Raw genomic sequence first — 18,606 nt, 5'->3', positions numbered from 1 at the left:
TAGAATGTGGTCGCTTCGTTGGTTAGTCAACATTTTTCTCATGATCACCTCCTCTTTGACAGTGCACTTCCAGAAATCCGAATGGGGAAGTAATCCGGAACCTTTTACCAATGGAGATATCATCAAGAAACTTTTTCATTTTCTGACTACATGTTTTGTGGGTACAAATTATGTGTCTTTATAGCAGTGGTTTCCTTGCCTTCTGCATCCTCATGTTGATGATTGCTGATTCTTCCGCCTTTCAGGGACAGTTTCTCATCCAAAGGACAACAGAGTGCCTTGAACCTCTGTCCACTTCTCCGTACCATTTGGTAAGGCCTTTTGGAGAACGAGGGTGACTTCTTATGTACGAACGTCTTCGGTCGCTATTGTTGACGACTTTTATTCAGCATTCAAGCACAGCTTCGATTCGAACCGAGAAAACACGACGTTTTGATTACTAGTCAAAGACGCTACCTGTACGTTTCGTTTACTGATCCCATAACACAAAACATACGAAAAAGTGCTTCAAAAGCTCACGTCGTTGGGTTTCTTGAGTTTCCCCTATTATTTCTTCATCTGATATGCGGGGGGTTTTGTTGCAAGATTAAAGGTCCAAAGGGCCTTGGGTATTTCCAGTCAATCTCTGGCGATGATTTCTTTACTGTGAAAACAGCACAATGCACTGTGGCACAGAGTCGACGTAAAACTGTTATTACTCAGATGAAAAGTCAGAGGAAAGCTGTAACATAACACCTCCAATATAAATTATACCTACTAAAGCACTGTGACATTCAAACCACTCTACAGGTTGAGGGCTGCTTTACCAATCTTACCTTCTCTTGTATTATGCGTGTATTTCTCACATCAATATATATACGCGTTTTTGCTTTCTGAAACACATAGTTCGTTCACTGTTCCTCTTTGTCTGTAACATTTAGGCATGTTTTGGATTCTTCTCTCTTACCAGTTATTGTCCTTTTACTTTTCCTTACTCTACACCTTATCCCATTCCTCACTGAAATTTCAATCCTCTTTCTTCTATCCTTGTAACAGCAAGCTTCCTCTCAGTCCTCACGAACCAAAAAAGGCACACTGTTTTCTTTTAATTTCTTTCCATGCCTAGGATTTATTGCAGCATGAAAGAATGTACTTGTTGCAGCCAAATAAAAATGCACTTTCCTTGGCAACGAAAGAAACAGAGGAAAGAGAGTCAGGCCGTAACAGCTGGGCGGAATTTGCGCAAGGGGAGTCCGCTGATATCGTAGCCATTACAGGCGCACCACGAGCTCGTTATCTCACACCATAGTCAAGCTGGGGCCAAATTACGGACGCAGCAAAAAGACAGAGCAGCTAAGATTCGGGTACCCTTTGATTCCCCCATGCCCATGTCGCTGCGACGTTACGAGTTGTGACTAAGAAACCAGTATGGCAGCATAATAAGCATGGGCCATCCCATATAAATACTGCTTATTTCTCAGTGGACATACCAGCCGACCAACCTGGAGGAGGAACCTATGCCGGCCTATCATCTGCTCATCCAGCTGTCTATAAGCTACTATGGAGCAGCAAAACCCTCCTAGGGGCATAGATGCTGTCACTGCAGTACTGCCATCCACACCAATGGGGAGGACTTGGGCGCCAGTGGGTCTCTTGGTGGTCTACTTTACGGCCCAGACGTGCAGGCGCTCATCCATCATCATGGGAGGCTGAAGTCTCCACTGCTCACCTCCTGCACCTGTGGGCAGACATAATCCATCTTAGGATCTCAGACACTGATATCCACAGCGCTGCCCTCTCTGGGTGCTTGCCCTACCTGTGGACATAGACGTAGCTGCAGCACTGCCATCCGCACCGACTCTGTTGTGAAGGACTTAGCTGCCAGTGGGCAATTTGATGGCCTACCTTACGCCCCAGATGTGCAGCTGCTCACACATCACCGTGGGAGCGTGCAGTCTCTGCTGCCTACCTCCTGCTCCTGTGAGCAGACTCGACACTCCCTCGGGACTTAGACGCTGGTAGCCGTTGTGCTGCCACTACACTAGTAGCCACGGTGCTGCCATCCACGCTGAGTCTGACTGAAGGACTTTGCCGCCAGTGGATAACTTTATGGCCTGCCTTATGGGCCCAGACGTACAATCGCTCGTGGGTAAACTCCACTGGTGCTGTAGTGCTACTCAGCATGGCTCCACACTCTTACCACAGGGCTGCTGGTTGCCACTGGCTGCACAGTTAACGTACGAAGTCGTCTCACCACCTTAGTACCTAATGCTATCCTTGTCACTGTAACGGCCACGCATACCGCCCCCTGGTGTCAACGCATTACTGGTGGGGCAAACACTGCTTCCGCCCTGTCGCAGCGGGCAGCCAAAAACATTATCTCAGCATTTGTGTATTGCTGAACAATAGAAGTTTGGTCTTTTAATACTGTTGTACTAACGTCTACTGGGCGCCACACATACACACACCCAACAACCAAGTGGCTATCCACCCACGTTCGAGGGGTGGTGGTTCTCAGCATCCTGACCTCGACCTGCCCTCAACCACCACCCAAAGTAATGTCCAACTGCCTGGCGTTACACAGTAAAGACATTATTTATTTTCATGTACCTGTACAGAGTTTTTGAAGTCGATGTCGTCATTAGGCAGTACAGTACATACGTGTGTAATTTCATTCAAAAATTATTTTTAGCAAAATTCAACAATAATACGTTGTGGAAAAGTACAGTAAATGACACAGTTCTCACGCATTTTGCATAGCCCCTCTCTCCTTGTGGATAGCTTCAAAAATAAGAATCTTTACCCTTGTACAGTTTCTGTATTAGGCATTAAAATCCTTATCGCACATCATCGCTTTTTTTCTCTTGTTTGTTAAGCCACAGTGAGACTATCTGATAATCCTTGAAGAGTTGTGTGTGCTATGTTTTCTAGAATCGGTTTATTCTTATTTGGCACTCTTCTGGAGAGAGATAGCTTATCTAATTTTCTTGGAACATTATATAGTTTATTTGCAGCGATTAGATGTCCAAATGGTTTGTTCTAGATTTTGGAGGTGCACTCATCACTGAGCACAGTTTCTGCAAAGTCCTCTACGTACTTAGTGCATCAACTAAAGTAGCTTAATATTTTACTCTCCAATAAGTCCAAAATCTGTACTGGCAATTTACTGTTTTCCCTTCGTCATTATAGATCTTTATGTCTTTTCTATTGAGTGTTTCAGCACCTCATCACAAAAAATACAAGCGAACACAGCGAACAGTTGAAATTGGTTAAAATTAGATAGGTCGATGAAGACCTGTTGCGTAGCAAACTACTACGCCTGATTTAACGATGCTTCATTTCATTTTTCTGTGGATACATGTCAGTAGGTTGGTACACATTACTCCAACTGACTGTCCTATTTTGCGACACATTTCATGGCATGAAAGAAACTTGCTGTGCCTGAAGGAGTTGGCTGCTCTATGCTGCGAAGGTACCAAACATGTAATGGGGATTTTTGGAATTTCCAATCTAAATTTATTCAAATACATCTTTAATTAAATAGAATTTGTATGCAACTATTGTCAAACATACTGAGAGCCTTGCAGACGTCTCATGAACAAAATTTATTACGCGAAATCAGAAATGATTACATCCTGTCATTCCTGAAAGATTGACGGTGTGATCCTGAGTACGAAAACATGTGTACAAGTTTTTCGATTGCTGTGGCAAGATATGTGGTAGAGGGCATATTACGTACAGTTACTATTCTCCACTCCCCGCCCTTTTCCTCCCCCCCCCCCTCCACATCACACCATTTTGCATTCGCGAATAGTGATGAATGGGAAGAGTATTAAACGACGACCTTGATTAGTCATTGTAATATTCGCTAAGAGTTTTATGAGTAATATGTTGCTACAATGTCTCTGCTACAATGTCTGGCACTGGAGATGTTTTAGCAATTCCCTAACGCTCCCTCGCTTCGTAAAGAAACCTATGACTACTCGAATAGCTCTTTTCTTATTCTATTGTGTTACGTTAACCGAATTCGGTAAAGTCCAAGACTGACGAAAAATATTTGCGGCCTAGATTGAACGTACTTTACCATCGTGAATAATTTACAAACCCTAAAGATTTTTTTGTTGAATCTCACCCTTTCTCTAATTGTCCATACTACAACAATGAAGTAGTTTCATATAAACTGGTAACTATGTATTCACGTTCCTGACTGCTTCCATTACTTGATTTCGATGCTGTACTAGAACGCTATGCGGCAGTTTCGCATACCAATCAAATGCACTTTACCAAACCATGAACTTTATCTTCCCTCCTCATCTATGCCGGACACATCTGTATGTCCTGCACGTACTCCAAATGTGACTCTAACAATCCTGTTCCCTCCTTCCCCTTCGGCACCCACCAATCCCGGCACGTTACCGCATGTTACGTCCCAGCGACCCCACATCTAAAAAACTTTTAGGCTTCTCCTAAAACAATTTCCGCAGCTTTTCCCTCTCAGACAAATAAATATACTCCGTTACTTATTCCTTCTGTAGGACAAATCCAATCCTTGTTGTCGTTTCTCACATCAACGTTTCCTTCTCTTTTCACATTCTCTCCTTTTCTTTCCTCTACATAAACATGGTGTGGGCTCCATCCTCACCACCCCTTTTTTTTTAACCCTACTTACTCGCGCTACACATTGCCACGTATCAACTCACCAAGCCCGTTACCACAGAACCAGGTAAGTCTGCTACTAAAAATTTATCCTTTTTCACTGCACTGAAGTGCAGTGGGTCGTTCTTATTCCGAGAATACCATTCATTTCTTTTATTTTAATTTTTAAAAGACCACAAACAATTTCGAACATCTTTATAGTACCATGTCCCTTTTCAATAATTTTGAAAACATGTACTATTTTATCATCTTTATATTTTGAAACCATATTTGAATATTTTTGAAAAACAATTTTCTGCTGAGAGCGACAGTTGTACCTCTACTAACCCAGCTTAACCCTGACAGGCAACGGAAGCAAATAACAATAAATAATCTGTTGAAGTTGTTACATTTTTATTTTCATTTTTTCTACCTGTGATGAATCGGCAATATAACTGGAGGAGGACTACAAATACATGATCAGGATCGACTAGCTTTATTAGATTGCTATTCCTTCATGAGTGTATTACGATTTTGGAGAAAGATAGAAAATATTAATTTGGATGGCAAATGGAAATTTCTCACTGCTCCTGCGCAGTATGTGAATAGCCACCGGGCGCTTTAATTTCTGAGGTGCAGTAGAGGTCACCGGATCCTTACTGCATACTTGCGGATTTTTAACGCTGCATTTTTAACATTTCGTGTCTCACAGCATAATTGTATTACAGTATCGTACGTACCTGAGGATTTCTTGATGACTTTCTATGCACCGGCGCAAATCTTTGTACATTTTACAGTCATATTCGACCTCCGGTGACTTGTCATTACAGATACGATACTCTGTTATTGATTTCGCCTCAGTTCTCAGATTCTCCATGCGTACCGCGAGAATCTTGAGCTGTGCGGTGACTAGCACCATTATGGCCACGAACTGGCAGTCGAGAATAATGCTGATCTTCCCCAGCCAGAAGGCCGAGCAGCACTGGAGAGCGTAGGACATTTCGTAGAAGCGGTAGCTGCCATTGCCCGACCAATCGTGCTGGACGAATGGTAGGCGGTGTTGGCCGGGGTAGGCTATGGCGGGCATCGGCAGCCAGAGGCACGCCTGCACCAGCATGAAGAGGAAGCCGGAGAGCGGGAAGCGCACCGCGTATCTCTTCGAGTCCTCGAGGACTTTTTCCAGCTGTGGGTCCTTACCGCTGTACTCGTCCTGCGAGGACACCAGCGCGTCCAGCCGGCGCACCAGGGCACTGTAGAGCTTTCGGTCTCGCACGAAGAGGCCCATCTTCATGACACCGCTGCCGATCGTGAACGTATTGGTCAAGACGAGCGTCGTCTCCTCCATCTGCCGCCAGATGAAATACACCGCCAGAGCACCGTCCACACAGGTCGCCAAGCCCATTGAGAAGATGATGGCGCCATATGCTCGGAAGAGCCACGAGTCGTTGAGTGGCCACACCCCTCCCAGGAACAACAATCGGATGCTCATCTTGAGTACCGATCGTCCACTATCTTTCCAGCATAGCCGCTTTTCCCAGCCGTTTGCTTCCATCTCTCCGAGCATTCCACGTTACCACCGAACACGAATGGCGCCGTCAGACCTACTGCTGTCTTTTCGACTGGAGTTGCGAAAGTGCCGAAACGAGAGGGTCCAGATCTTAGCGAGATAGGCGGCACAAGGCCACGGGATTCTCTTAAGAAATCCGTGTCTAACGTAGCGTGTAATTAAATATAAAAGTAACAGTTTAAACTTTCACCTGAAATTGTAGCTATCGTCGCGAGACGTGAATTATACAGTGGCAGCGTTAGTCAAAAGCTGACGTACTCGCATATTTACCTCTTGGTTACACAATATAAACAAACGCAAGAAGTCAATAAAATTAAATAATCAAGACTCTACAGTACCTCGATACTTCATTTAACATGGTCGCTGCATGCGATCTTTAAAAATTATGACATTTCAATTTACGTAACTGCGTAACAGATAAAGGAGAAATTTTCGGCCATCTCAAGAAATATGCACATATTTCTGCATTTCGCTACCAATAAGAAATAAGTATGGTACGGATTAACAATATTCTGTAAAGAATAAATTAAGTTTGTCATTAAAGACGGAGCAAACGCTCATACTGAACAGGGGTCGGACGACGCTTTCGGCACAGACTCTTAGTAGACACTATTCTCACACTGACCTCAAACGATTAAAGGGAACCACGAAAACTCTGGATAGGCGCACGGGGATGTGAGTTCAGTTTCTCTCTGAAACTATTCCAGGGGCTTCCCCACTGCACCACCTCGATCATTTTTTTTTCCTTTATTGAGCTTGATTCCGACCGAAGGGGGCGGGCTGGCAGCAGCTTAGTACGCTGCTCTTCAGCCTACAGAATTTTTAAAACATAAGAAGAAGATAATAATAAAAGCAGGCGATAAAAACGGTAACTTAAATTGTAAAATGGCGGAAAATTGTGGAAGTTAAAACATAAAACAAAGGGTTGGCGGTGCTATCAAAATACACAGGAAGCAGACAGGCAAAATAGTAGACAGACAATTAAAAAAACACGGTGACAGTCTGGTTTCTGTTCGCAAGAGATATAAAAATCACACCCAGCGACAGTATGATTTCCGTTCGAAACACTTAGGAATAGACGTACAACACTTAACCAACGCGCTCAGAATGCCCCAGCTTATATACTAATATACAGGTTGATATACGCAATATAACAGGACAAATGTTGTCACAAAAATCTCGAAAAGTACTTGACCTATGTACTTCAATGTTCTTGGCCGATTTACTTCAAATTTCTACATCCGGTTAAAGAAAATTAATGAAAAATCAAACGCCTAAAAAAACAATATATCGTGGTAAACTGTCTGTAATTCCTATCGCGAGAATAAATTACGGCAGCGATACCCGTCTTGAAGATAGTACTATCAGACGTCGCTATCTAGTGAGCGAAAGCTCGAGAATTTGACAGAAACATGTTTTCAGACTTTTATTTACTGGTTAGTTGCCGTTGTTAAATATGCAATGGAACATATATAGCGGCCACTATCATCAGTAGGTATGCCGCTGGTGAAAGTATATTCTATCCTCGCATTCCGTTGACATACAGTGATTAAATATTCCGTTCGATTTAATGCAGTTGCCCCCTTTTTTTATTTTTCTTCTGTGTCCTCTCCCTACATTCGGCTCTTTTCCCCCTCCTCTGTCCAGGTCCTTTCCCTCCCCCCCCCCCCCCCCATAGTCATGTGTAATCTGTAGTGTAGTGCTTTCCATGAGTGTTCAGTGTTGTGGGTCCACTTTTTAAGTGTTGCGAACAGCCACCATACTATTGCTAGGTGTGTTTTTCACTGTTGCGAACAGAAACCAGACTGTCGCGGAGTTTTCTAATTGTGCCTGTCTATTTGCTATGTGCTTTAATGAGCATCATCGACCCTTTGTTTTTATATTTTCTTCGCAACTTTTTCGCCATATTACAGTTTTTAACAGTCACCGTTTTCTCACCTGAAGTTATTGTTATGAAATCTCCTAATCCAGTTTTTTAACTTTTCTGTAGGCTGGAGAGTGGCATATTATGCTACTGCCAACCCGCCGCCCCCCCCCCCCCCCCCCCCGCCTCTGTGGTCGGGGGGGGAATCGAAATGCAATAAAGAAAAAGGAAAAAACACAGTTGCAGTTTTCCATGCGACTTGCATTCGCTATGAGTATCAAAGAGGCTCTGGGATAATCACTTCGTGTGGCATACATGAAATATCCTGGGCAACTCCGGGCATTGCAGCTACTCAGAAACAAAGTAATCCATATTCTCAGTGAAAGTATTTCCCGTCTTTGATCTTGTGGACATAATGGAGGACTGCTGTGAGTAAGCTAAATAAAATGTTATTCTTTTGTTTACCTGCTCTATCTAACTGCACAGGTTTATTTAACTAAAGATTCACTGTAGCGTTATTCACGTGTTCAGTGGAAGTCGTTTATAGCTGGAGATCTGGTCGGCTTGTACCTCAGTCCTTCATTATACCGCGCTAGATGGTGTAGCGATTAGCAGCGATTAAGCTACTGGACTACGATTCAGGAGAACGAAGGTTCAAGCCATTTATCACTTACTATTTAAGGCAAATGATCGGCTGGGCCCCATGTCAAAGGAACGGTCGATTTCGTCAGACACCCTTTCTCGATGGAATCTTGTGTTCGGTCAGTAACGTTCTCGTTATCTAAGGCATATTAAGTCTTACTCTTCTTTCCTTCTTTTTGTTCCATTACGCAGAAATTCATATCGGTGCCTTTGAAGAAGTAAATCAGACGGCAGTAATAACAGAAAGCAACGAAATATTTTCAGAAGTTCCTAGTTGCAACTTGACGATTTTTTATGTAGCTGTGAACCGGCACGTACAGAAGAGTTCATGATTTCTAGATTTTCTCATATTTCTTGTCCCTCCAAACTGCCCACTCTCTTTCTCTATCTCTCTCTCTCTCTCTCTCTCTCTCTCTCTCTCTCTCTCTCTCTCACACACACACACACACACACACACACACACATAGCCCGCCCCGCTATTCATCTCATTCCGTTTCTGTTCAACTTCTGCTTACTTCACCCACAGCATGGCAGCATGGCCATTAATCGCAATAAGATCTAGAGGCACATATGACTGTACCCTCGGCCATTCAAGATCATTTAACCCTTTGAGTACCAACATTAAGAAAATATATAATTTTAAAGTTTTTTACATAAATAACGTTTTTATCATAGTGAGCTATGAATACAAGAGGAAATTGGGAAAATGCAACGTTTCACTTTGGAACATAAACGTAAAATTTTGGCAAAATGAATCTTTGTAACCATTGTAAGCAACAAATATAAGACTAAATTGGCAAAAGGTAAATAATCAGTTATTTTAAGGAGGTGGTTTCATTTTGGAACCACAGGGACGTACAGTTTTCAACCAGCCATCTTTTCATGTGATAGATTTGAAAGCAAACTCGCCTTTTTCCTAGACAAAATCTCACACCTCGAAATGTCCATTAACTCATAACGCCTAAGGCAAATGACAATCCTAAATAAAATGCAAAAATGCGACGAAAAATTAAGAAATTTAGTATCACAATTACATGCTGTCCCAATCGTTCCATTTATATAATGCTCATATAAGTTGTTATACAAACCCAAATTTGCGTTACAGTAACTTAGAAATACTTATTTTCACTGCCAGTGGTCTCCTCAATATGCCTACTATTTAAAAAACGAGTGTCAGAATCTCATACAGCCACGCAACAGAATCTCCGGGCGGACTGTTACTTTGAACGCTATAAATGACTGCTACAATGTACTATATTCGTAGAAGTACCTCAGTGTACCACCAGAAGTCTCTGTTTTGCAATAGCGTCGGTGGATTGATACGAAAGGCATAGGTACTTCAAAAAAAATTAATAAAATTGTGGTTTCAGGCAGAAAGCACTGGGGCTCAAAGGCTTAAGAATGTTTCAGGAAGACGTGCAGAGATCTGAATTTTGTTCCTGGAGTGTCAGTTCTTAAAGTTGCTCTGTCACAGCTCAGCGACTACACAGTCTCTAGCACCAAGAATTAAATGCGTAGCGTTCGACATAGCCCGACGAAGGCTCTGCACTCTACTGTCATGTTATTTACAAAACTGTTTTGAAACGTAAAAAATATTTTAGAACATTCTATAAATTTGATTGCATGTTGAATACAGTCTATAAGGTACCTACAGAAAATTCTATAAAATACTATGTTCTTTTAAGGCAACCTGGCCTTTTGTTTTTATTTACATATTTTTATACAAATATTTTGGCCCATTTACTTCAATCATAATGCAGCAAATGTTAAATGGGTTTCCAGAAGAACTGTAAGTAATTTTGTCAGGTGAGGTGTTTTTTTTTTCAGAAATGGAACAGTGTTTAAGTTGGGTACAGCGAACTCCTAAATGCTAGAAAATTAGACTTTCACGAAATTACAACCTAGTTGTTCAATAAGAACAGCGCTGTTAACTTGGTTAATGGTCTACATCGACAGTTTTACAATTTTCTTGATCATTGGTATCAGCCATAGTCATCATAATACCTTCTTTTTCCAGTGTATGTCACAAATCTATCTCGTAACCACATTTATTCATAAAATACCAGTACAGGCAACTTCATTAACTTCGAGCTGTCTCCAGCGCCGAGGAGGGACAAGTTCAAACATCGCAGAATCACTCATGCTGTGTCACTCGTCCACGATCAACAACATCTGTCAAAATCGAGATGACATCCGAATACAAAAAATGGTTCATATGGCTCTGAGCACTATGGGACTCAACATCTGTGGTCATCAGTCCCCTAGAACCTAGAACTACTTAAACCTAACCATCCTAAGGACATCACACACATCCATGCCCGAGGCAGGATTCGAACCTGCAACCGCAGCAGTCGCGCGGTTCCGGACTGAGCGCCTAGAACCGCGAGACCACCGCGGCCGGCCATCCGAATACAGCTGGAGCACGAACTCACCAGTGAAACCATAATTTGGAACAAGTTCTTAATAGTCATGATTCCCGTTTTTAACACATACATTGTTCCTCTTTGCTGTAGGTCGTCAAAACACACGTATTCAGAATTCTCTTGAAGTCGACATCCGCCATTTTAGTTACCACTAACATTAGATTCTGGAGGAGGTGTTTTGACAAAAAATTCCAGGTTTCGTCGTTTACGAGCGTACCAGTTATTCTCATTATAATCCAAAGGACTTACATTTCATTCGTCGTTGAAGCGTCACATGCTTCTCGTCTCGGTTATTAGAAACGTATAACAAAATCGACGCGAAATGCACCGTATTACTGAATCAAAGCTGTACTTAAGACGAGGAGAACGTCCGAAGTATCTTCTTCACGCTGTGTGATTCACGAAAGCACTATAACATTTTCTGTTTCATAGAACTGACTCATTCACACGACAGAAATTAAGAACAAGAATCAATCGTCTGGTAATGTTTTGTAACATATAACATGGCGGCACCTGCTTCAAAGCAACGTACAGCCTTAGTCTGAAGCGTCATTTCCCCTTCTTATACCTCCATGTTTGAAACACACAATATAGTCATGTGACATGTGGAATAAGATCCAGTCACTGTTATTACTTTATGAGAAGTGGAGCTATCATTACAGTTCGCCTTTGTTAAAGCTGAAATTAAGCCCACACTTTAACAGTCGTGTGACTTAAAACAATGATGTTAGCTATGAAACACTGTAATTGAAATTATTTCTGCTAAATTCTCAACATAAATGCAGTACTCATCTATTTAATAATCGAGCAGATAAAACATAATAAACAAAATTTGAAACATTATTTTTGCCGCTCTTTTGTACATATTTGTCACAATAGCCAGAATTGCCTTTCCGGATTTGAATTTCCTGTCTGCCACGCTGCGCTTCATCTGGTCCAATGTTCACAAGGGACTCGAAGACATCTTATCGGTTTGGTAGGAGGCATTTCGTTTTCAGATGACTCCTCAAAAATGAAAAATATGTGTAAAATGTTTCTTTTGTGCTACTATGAAAAATGACATCCACTTTTATTCTTCAGCTCCTACTTTTACATAAAATCTATGCTGTCTTTATATTTTCCACGGTTGCCAAATCCATCACGAGACTAAAATCATACTAAAATAAGAAGTTGAGTGCGAAGGAAATCCGTTGCAGTAAAGTAGATAATATGCAGTTCGCCTGCTTAGATGACTGGTAACGTGCTTGCCTCCCTTGCAGCGAGGCCGAGTTCGATTCCCAGCCGGTTTGGAAATTTTCTCCGCTCATGGACTGGGTGTTGAGTTTTCATCGGCACGCAAGTCGCCCAATGTGGCGTCGACTGAAATAAGACTTGCACTTGGCGGCCGAACGTGAATGGGGCCTCGCGGCCAACAATGCCATACTATCATTTCATTTCAGATAATCGCTTCATCGTCGTTCTTAGAGTTTTGAAACTGAGAATCGGTGTTTATCCCAGATTTCTGGACTGATTATGCCTCAGGCTATAATTTAACGTATTGATCTCGCAAAACGTGTTAGCAATTTGATTTTTATTTTTTAAAGGTCTTGCCTGTGAAAATAAATATTAATTCCTGAGACATATTTCTGCGTGTAACCAAACAGTGCACGAGACTTTCACAAACAAAAAATCTTGACTGAGAACACTAAAACAAATTAATAATTACGTTTACAGCATAATTTATGTGCAAATAGTATTCACGTGCCAGTTTACCGTGATATCGTTTTCAGTACATTGCGCTTTGTGTCTCATGTGTGGTCTAAGCGTTTGCGTCTGACTTCCTTGCTGGATAGGGAAGAGATGTGTGGAGAAAGTTCGAACAGTTTACAGTGGCATAAAAACTGTTATTGGTTAAAGAATTCTCAGGTTGCGGAGAATGTATGTTGTAAACTGCAGTGAAGTAATTACGCAAGTGATCGTAAGTGATTAACTTGCATACGCTTGGGCTGTAGATAACTCACCAAGTCGGAAGAAGACGTGCATATTGGTCCAAAGCTGCATCACATAAATGGAGAATTTCAACTTTACCGCTATTTATTTTTATGGAAAAAATGTTTCGCTTAACATATACGCTTTCTTGTTGCTGTAAAGCGCGCTGTGGCAGATAAGTATTTACGCGTGTAGTAATGTTGTGGAACCACGTATTTGTGAGAGTGCGAAATAACATTTCCTACCGGGTGTTATCTCTGGTCTCAGTCTTTTAATATTCCAGATCGCTTACTCTGTGGACCCGTGAGTAGCTGGAACCTTCAGATAATTTTTGGACGTAATTTAAACAAATCAACGACGTCAGTCTACGCCATGTTGTGCACCGAGCTGCAAAGATTGCACTGCAGCCGGCCGCGGTGACCGTGCGGTTCTGGCGCTGCAGTCCGGAACCGCGGGACTGCTACGGTCGCAGGTTCGAATCCTGCCTCGGGCATGGGTGTGTGTGATGTCCTTAGGTTAGTTAGGTTTAAGTAGTTCTAAGTTCTAGGGGACTGATGACCTCAGATGTTGAGTCCCATAGTGCTCAGAGCCATTTGAACCATTGCACTGCACCTTAAGACATCACATGCTATTCGCATAATAACAACCATCCTTCATGACAACATCGCAAGGTAAGATCACAGTCTCTGGTACGACCAAGACGCATTTGACTTTTATCACACTTCACTATGACAGGAATTGTTTCTGTTAAATATTTAATTTACAGTAAATAATAGTGGAAGTTAATATGAATTCGAAACAGTTCTGTGACGAGATTCTATGTTTCGGAATAGAACTGAATAGCGACATCTCTCGCAGTGCATACGTAAACCAAAATCCTTAATTGTTCATTCGTTTTAAAAAATTGTCACAGGAATTTATTGAAATAGTTTGGATTCCATGTTCCGACGAGATTTCCGCTAGATTTCCCTCCATTGTCTAACATACAGCAGAAGTTGTGATTCCCTTTCAAATATCTCCAATCTGGAACGCCTTTTCCAGACTCCTAAGCTACTATGGCAGTTGGCTGACGAGAATAAAGTTCTGCATGAAGACTCGTGTTCTCATGGGTACGGAAAGCAAGATGAAAAAAGTAAATAGTATTGTACTAACAGCTAAGTCTACCTATTATATTATAAAGAAACCCATGTAACAGTGCATAAGCAAATTTATGAGAAAAAAACAGTTATCCACACTTAAAATAAGGATGGTAGATTTTTTTAAGAGATGGTTTAGCAGCATGTTAATAATCCTGTTACATGCCTTCACGTAAATGCGTGAAAAAGTACCACCATAACAAAATGTTAACACATTATCAGTATAGATTCTTCTGATTTATCTACAAACAAGTAGAAACAACATTTCATTTTTAGCGTGTTTGTATTTATTCTGTCAGAATGCGCATTTGTCGGCCGCAGTGGCCGAGCGGTTCTAGGCGATTCAATCTGGAACTACGCGATCCCGATAAAATGATCTGTACTTCTAACACGAAGCAGGTAACAAAGGGCAAATAAATATACGATATTTTAACTGTGTATCGCAGTCTGACGAGTTGCGTCAGCTACCTGGGTATAGGATTTCTTCTGGTTAAGCAGATGGGAGAACTAGTTATTAATTCAAATAGTAATTCAATACTAAATTGTAGTAGACATTAATTTCAGTGTATAATCAAAATAAGCAGAGCCAGGTTAGAATTTAAAATGCCGTCCCGGACGAAGCTATTACCGACAAAGTATATACTCTATAAGAACAAAGCTGGGGAACAAAATCGAAATCGTCCATTTCAAAGGAACCAACAACTGGTAAAATTACGAAATTTTTTTGGGTAATCGAATGAGGATTTGAAACCCACAGCACCAAAATGAGAGTCCATCGGGTTAACCGCTGTAGCGACTAGCTCTGTCAGCGCGTAATCGTGTAAATCTAAATGCTATTGTTGTAATAGTTTGTCAGTCAGATTTTTCAGTAACTTATCTGACCAGCACTAAACTCCCTGTTTTCAACTTCCACTTTCCCTTATGACTGCTTTTTACATACATATAACTGTATGACAATGAAATTAACGTTAAGTGGCTGCTAAAATCACTATTAAACAAGATTTTACAGTCTATTCCGTGCCCATGCTAAATATAGTGCGGCTGGATCCACGAAACTTATACTGGTTTGTTATATCGATCCACCGCAAACTAAAATTTCCATAAAAAGTACAAACAATTGAATCCTTTTATTCCATCATTCAAAACAAATTTAATCTTTAAATCAGAAGTTGAACTACATATGCGGAGTTACATATACAAATCTATTGCGCAAGCCATTGAGCAGTACATGGAGGAGGTGTTTCGTACCAACATAGCCCAGAACAAAAGCGAAAAATATCTGTATCCCTTTGTAGGTACCCTAATCTCTGTTATTTTTACGATTCTTACAAAGAACATACGACAGAGGCAGTAGAACTGTTACAAAGTCTTCCTTTAAAAGCAGGTTTCTAAATTTAGCGAACAAGGTTTTGTGAGATCAGCGTCTATATTCTTCCAGAGACTGAATTCCATTTCCTTTAGAGTATCTAGTACATTTTCGTATCTCCTATACTGACCTACTACCGTCCTAGAAGCGCATCTTCGTATTTGTTCGACACCTTCTTCGTAAGGCATCTAAAGGAAGAAGGAAGGAAAATTATGATTTAACTTTCCGTCGACGTCATTAGAGAAATGAAGATTAAATTTCAACGTTCCGTCTACAGCGCGGTCGTTAGTGACAGCACAAGCTCGAATTGGGAAAGGATGAGAAAGGAAATCCACCGTACCCTTTCAAACGACCAACAACGTCATTCGTCTACAGCGTTTTAGGAAAACCTGAGCCGCTGTTCTTGATAATATGAGTCCCTGTTCAACGTTAGAGGACTCTAAAACACGGTATCGGTATTGTCGACCGTTCTAGCGTCTTTCACGCTGTTTCCTCTTCATATTTAGCGCAAAGTCCAGTACTTTTCCAACAAATCTTCCATTCGTCTTTCCCGAAGCTACTATACCGAATTCGCCCTACTTCCTATCACTTCTTAGTGTTACCCCCATATAGCTGTGACTGGTTACAGAAATTTACCATTAATCTTGAAAGCAGTTAGTATGTGACTTTTTCTCTTTGTCGTGGGCATTATTCTGAATTAATTCACGTTTAAAGAGCGTTATCACTCAGTGCTCCAAGTCGAAATGCTTTCTCACTCATGCGTTTTCTCTCTATTATTGAATGACGACACTTTTGTGCAAATAATATTGTCAGGGAAGAGTCTTAGAGGGTTTCTAAGACTACGTTACAAATCGTTTACGTATATCCAAATTATTAAATATTCTATAACACTTCCTTGGGGTATACCAGATTTTATTTTGGTTTGTGTAGAACGTTCTCCGTCTAACATAACATACTGTGTAACGAAACTGTTGTTACGTGGGGAAGACAAAGAAATTTTGCTGGGGCGAAAATTTCCAACATGGAAAAGAGATTATTTGATTTAAACAAATAAACTCAAAAATTTGTTTTTATTTTAGTATTCCATAGACATCAAGAAACGTGTGATCATGGGGGTGTTTCTTAATGATCACATTGTCCTCCACCACTCAAAGAAATATTTTGAGACAAATGCAAATGTTTACTGCTAAAACAGTTTCCAAAACATTACGCTTTAGTAATTAGTTCTGCAGTGATACTTACGTAGTTCAGTTGATTTCTTATATGTGTCTTAGTTTGGTGTGACTCGGAGTAATCTGCTTCGTGCTGCTGCTGCTGCTGAAGTAGTCGTTGCCTCGGTCCATTTCATCTGCTAACTGGATGAAGGTACGTGAATTCCATGTAATAATCCAGGTACTAAGTCGCTTTATAGTGGTTTATTTATGTCAATCTGCACCATTTCTTCTTAGTGGGAGCCCACTCCACATAACAGGCTACATAGTCACAATACTGTATTACAACAATTAGATTCTTGCACCGACGTGCGACACAGCGGTTGGGCCTCAAAGCTGTCTCCAACTGACTATTCTTGAGCCTTGTGCTCCGCCTATTTATACCTTTTTTTAACAATCAAGTCACCAAAACTACAGTGCAAATTTATTAAATTAACAATTAAAAGTTTAACATTTTTATGAGTAACTACCCACAAGACCTTGCTTATTTTATGCTGAAACTGGCGTATACAATAAAAAAGACTTTTACATAGGATATAAATCATATTATATAAAATACTGAAAGATAACAATGCTAGCCTAAATTTTCTTAATCATGGCTTGATTTGTAAATGCAAAATATTGCGAATATATATTGAACAAGCATGACCTACTAGTAAACAAATGGATTCATAAATTTTATGAGATTTAATATATTACGCGAAATCACTTATTAGATACCATTGGAAATACGGAACTTTAAAAACAAAATGGTTCAAATGGCTCTGTGCACTATGGGACTTAACATCTGTGGTCATCAGTCCCCTAGAACTTAGAACTACTTAAACCTAACTAAACTAAGGACATCACACACATCCATGCCCGAGACAGGATTCGAACCTGCGACCGTAGCGGTTACGCGGTTCCAGACTGAAGCGCCTAGAACAGCACGGCCACACCGGCCGGCCTTTAAAAACAAGAATGTACTTATTAGATATCATTGGAATTACGGAACTTTCAAAACAGGAATGTAAAACAAAAGAGTTGTTTTATTTCAACTGGTCTCTATTAGTCAAAAATTCTTTGAGTTTATTCATGTGTTTGTGAACTCGAACGGGCTTATCATGCTAATGAGTTGAAAATGTTCAGCAGTGTCGATCGCGCTACGAAAATATGGGAAGACGGAATCTAGCTGTTCGCCTTTCTCTACTACTTACAAGGTATCGTCTGGCAATAAAACGAGCTATGTTTCACACGAGATTTTACTGTTTACAGTATTTTTATCCAATAATTCTTTCACGCTTAATTCAGGGACTATTTATATTTCTCTCAGCCTCACTCCTTTTTTACCGCCTTATTCTGCTTCAAACATCTAAATAGATCATGCAGATTAACATGTGTCGGTGTTTCTTTTTAGTTCATTTCTCCTCAGGACTACATGCAGAACGTTTAATTGGGCTAGTTGTATTTTATGTACTTTTGCAACATTTTCAGTTTCACTTCGCATTCCGCGGTAAATTATCCCTAATGGGACTTCATATTTTCAGGTGTGTGAGAACTCCTCGTGTAGGGGGCCGTCAATAAAGTGTGCCTCCAAAATTTTAGAGCTTCCCACCAGCGGTTTGTTAAGAAAACGCGTTTAATTGTTTCCATTAAAAATGGTTGTAGCTATTTTTGTTATGTTTTTTATTATGTTGATAATTTTAACTTTAGGACCGTTTGTATACAGCTGAGTGAAAGGCATTTTATCACACAATACGCGTTTCGCGTTTGATTTTTAGGCATTCATACTTCAGTCTGTACTTTGATGTTCGCCTATCTGTCCTTCTATAAAGA

The 18,606-nt window shown here is 40.8% G+C and overlaps 1 protein-coding gene across 1 annotated transcript in view; it reads right to left on the bottom strand.

Moving 5' to 3' along the window:
• The window catches only part of LOC124712180, a 39,881-nt gene extending 33,778 nt beyond the window's left edge, over positions 1-6,103 (bottom strand). The window contains exon 1 of the mRNA XM_047242475.1: positions 5,355-6,103. Within this exon, the coding sequence (XP_047098431.1) occupies positions 5,355-6,103 (749 nt within the window). The remainder of the gene's footprint in view (positions 1-5,354) is intronic.
• Between the last annotated feature and the right edge of the window lie 12,503 nt (positions 6,104-18,606).

Source organism: Schistocerca piceifrons, chromosome 8 (genome assembly GCF_021461385.2).
Source record: "Schistocerca piceifrons isolate TAMUIC-IGC-003096 chromosome 8, iqSchPice1.1, whole genome shotgun sequence".
NCBI classification, from domain to species: domain Eukaryota; kingdom Metazoa; phylum Arthropoda; class Insecta; order Orthoptera; family Acrididae; genus Schistocerca; species Schistocerca piceifrons.
This window is presented reverse-complemented; position numbering and strand designations above follow the sequence as displayed.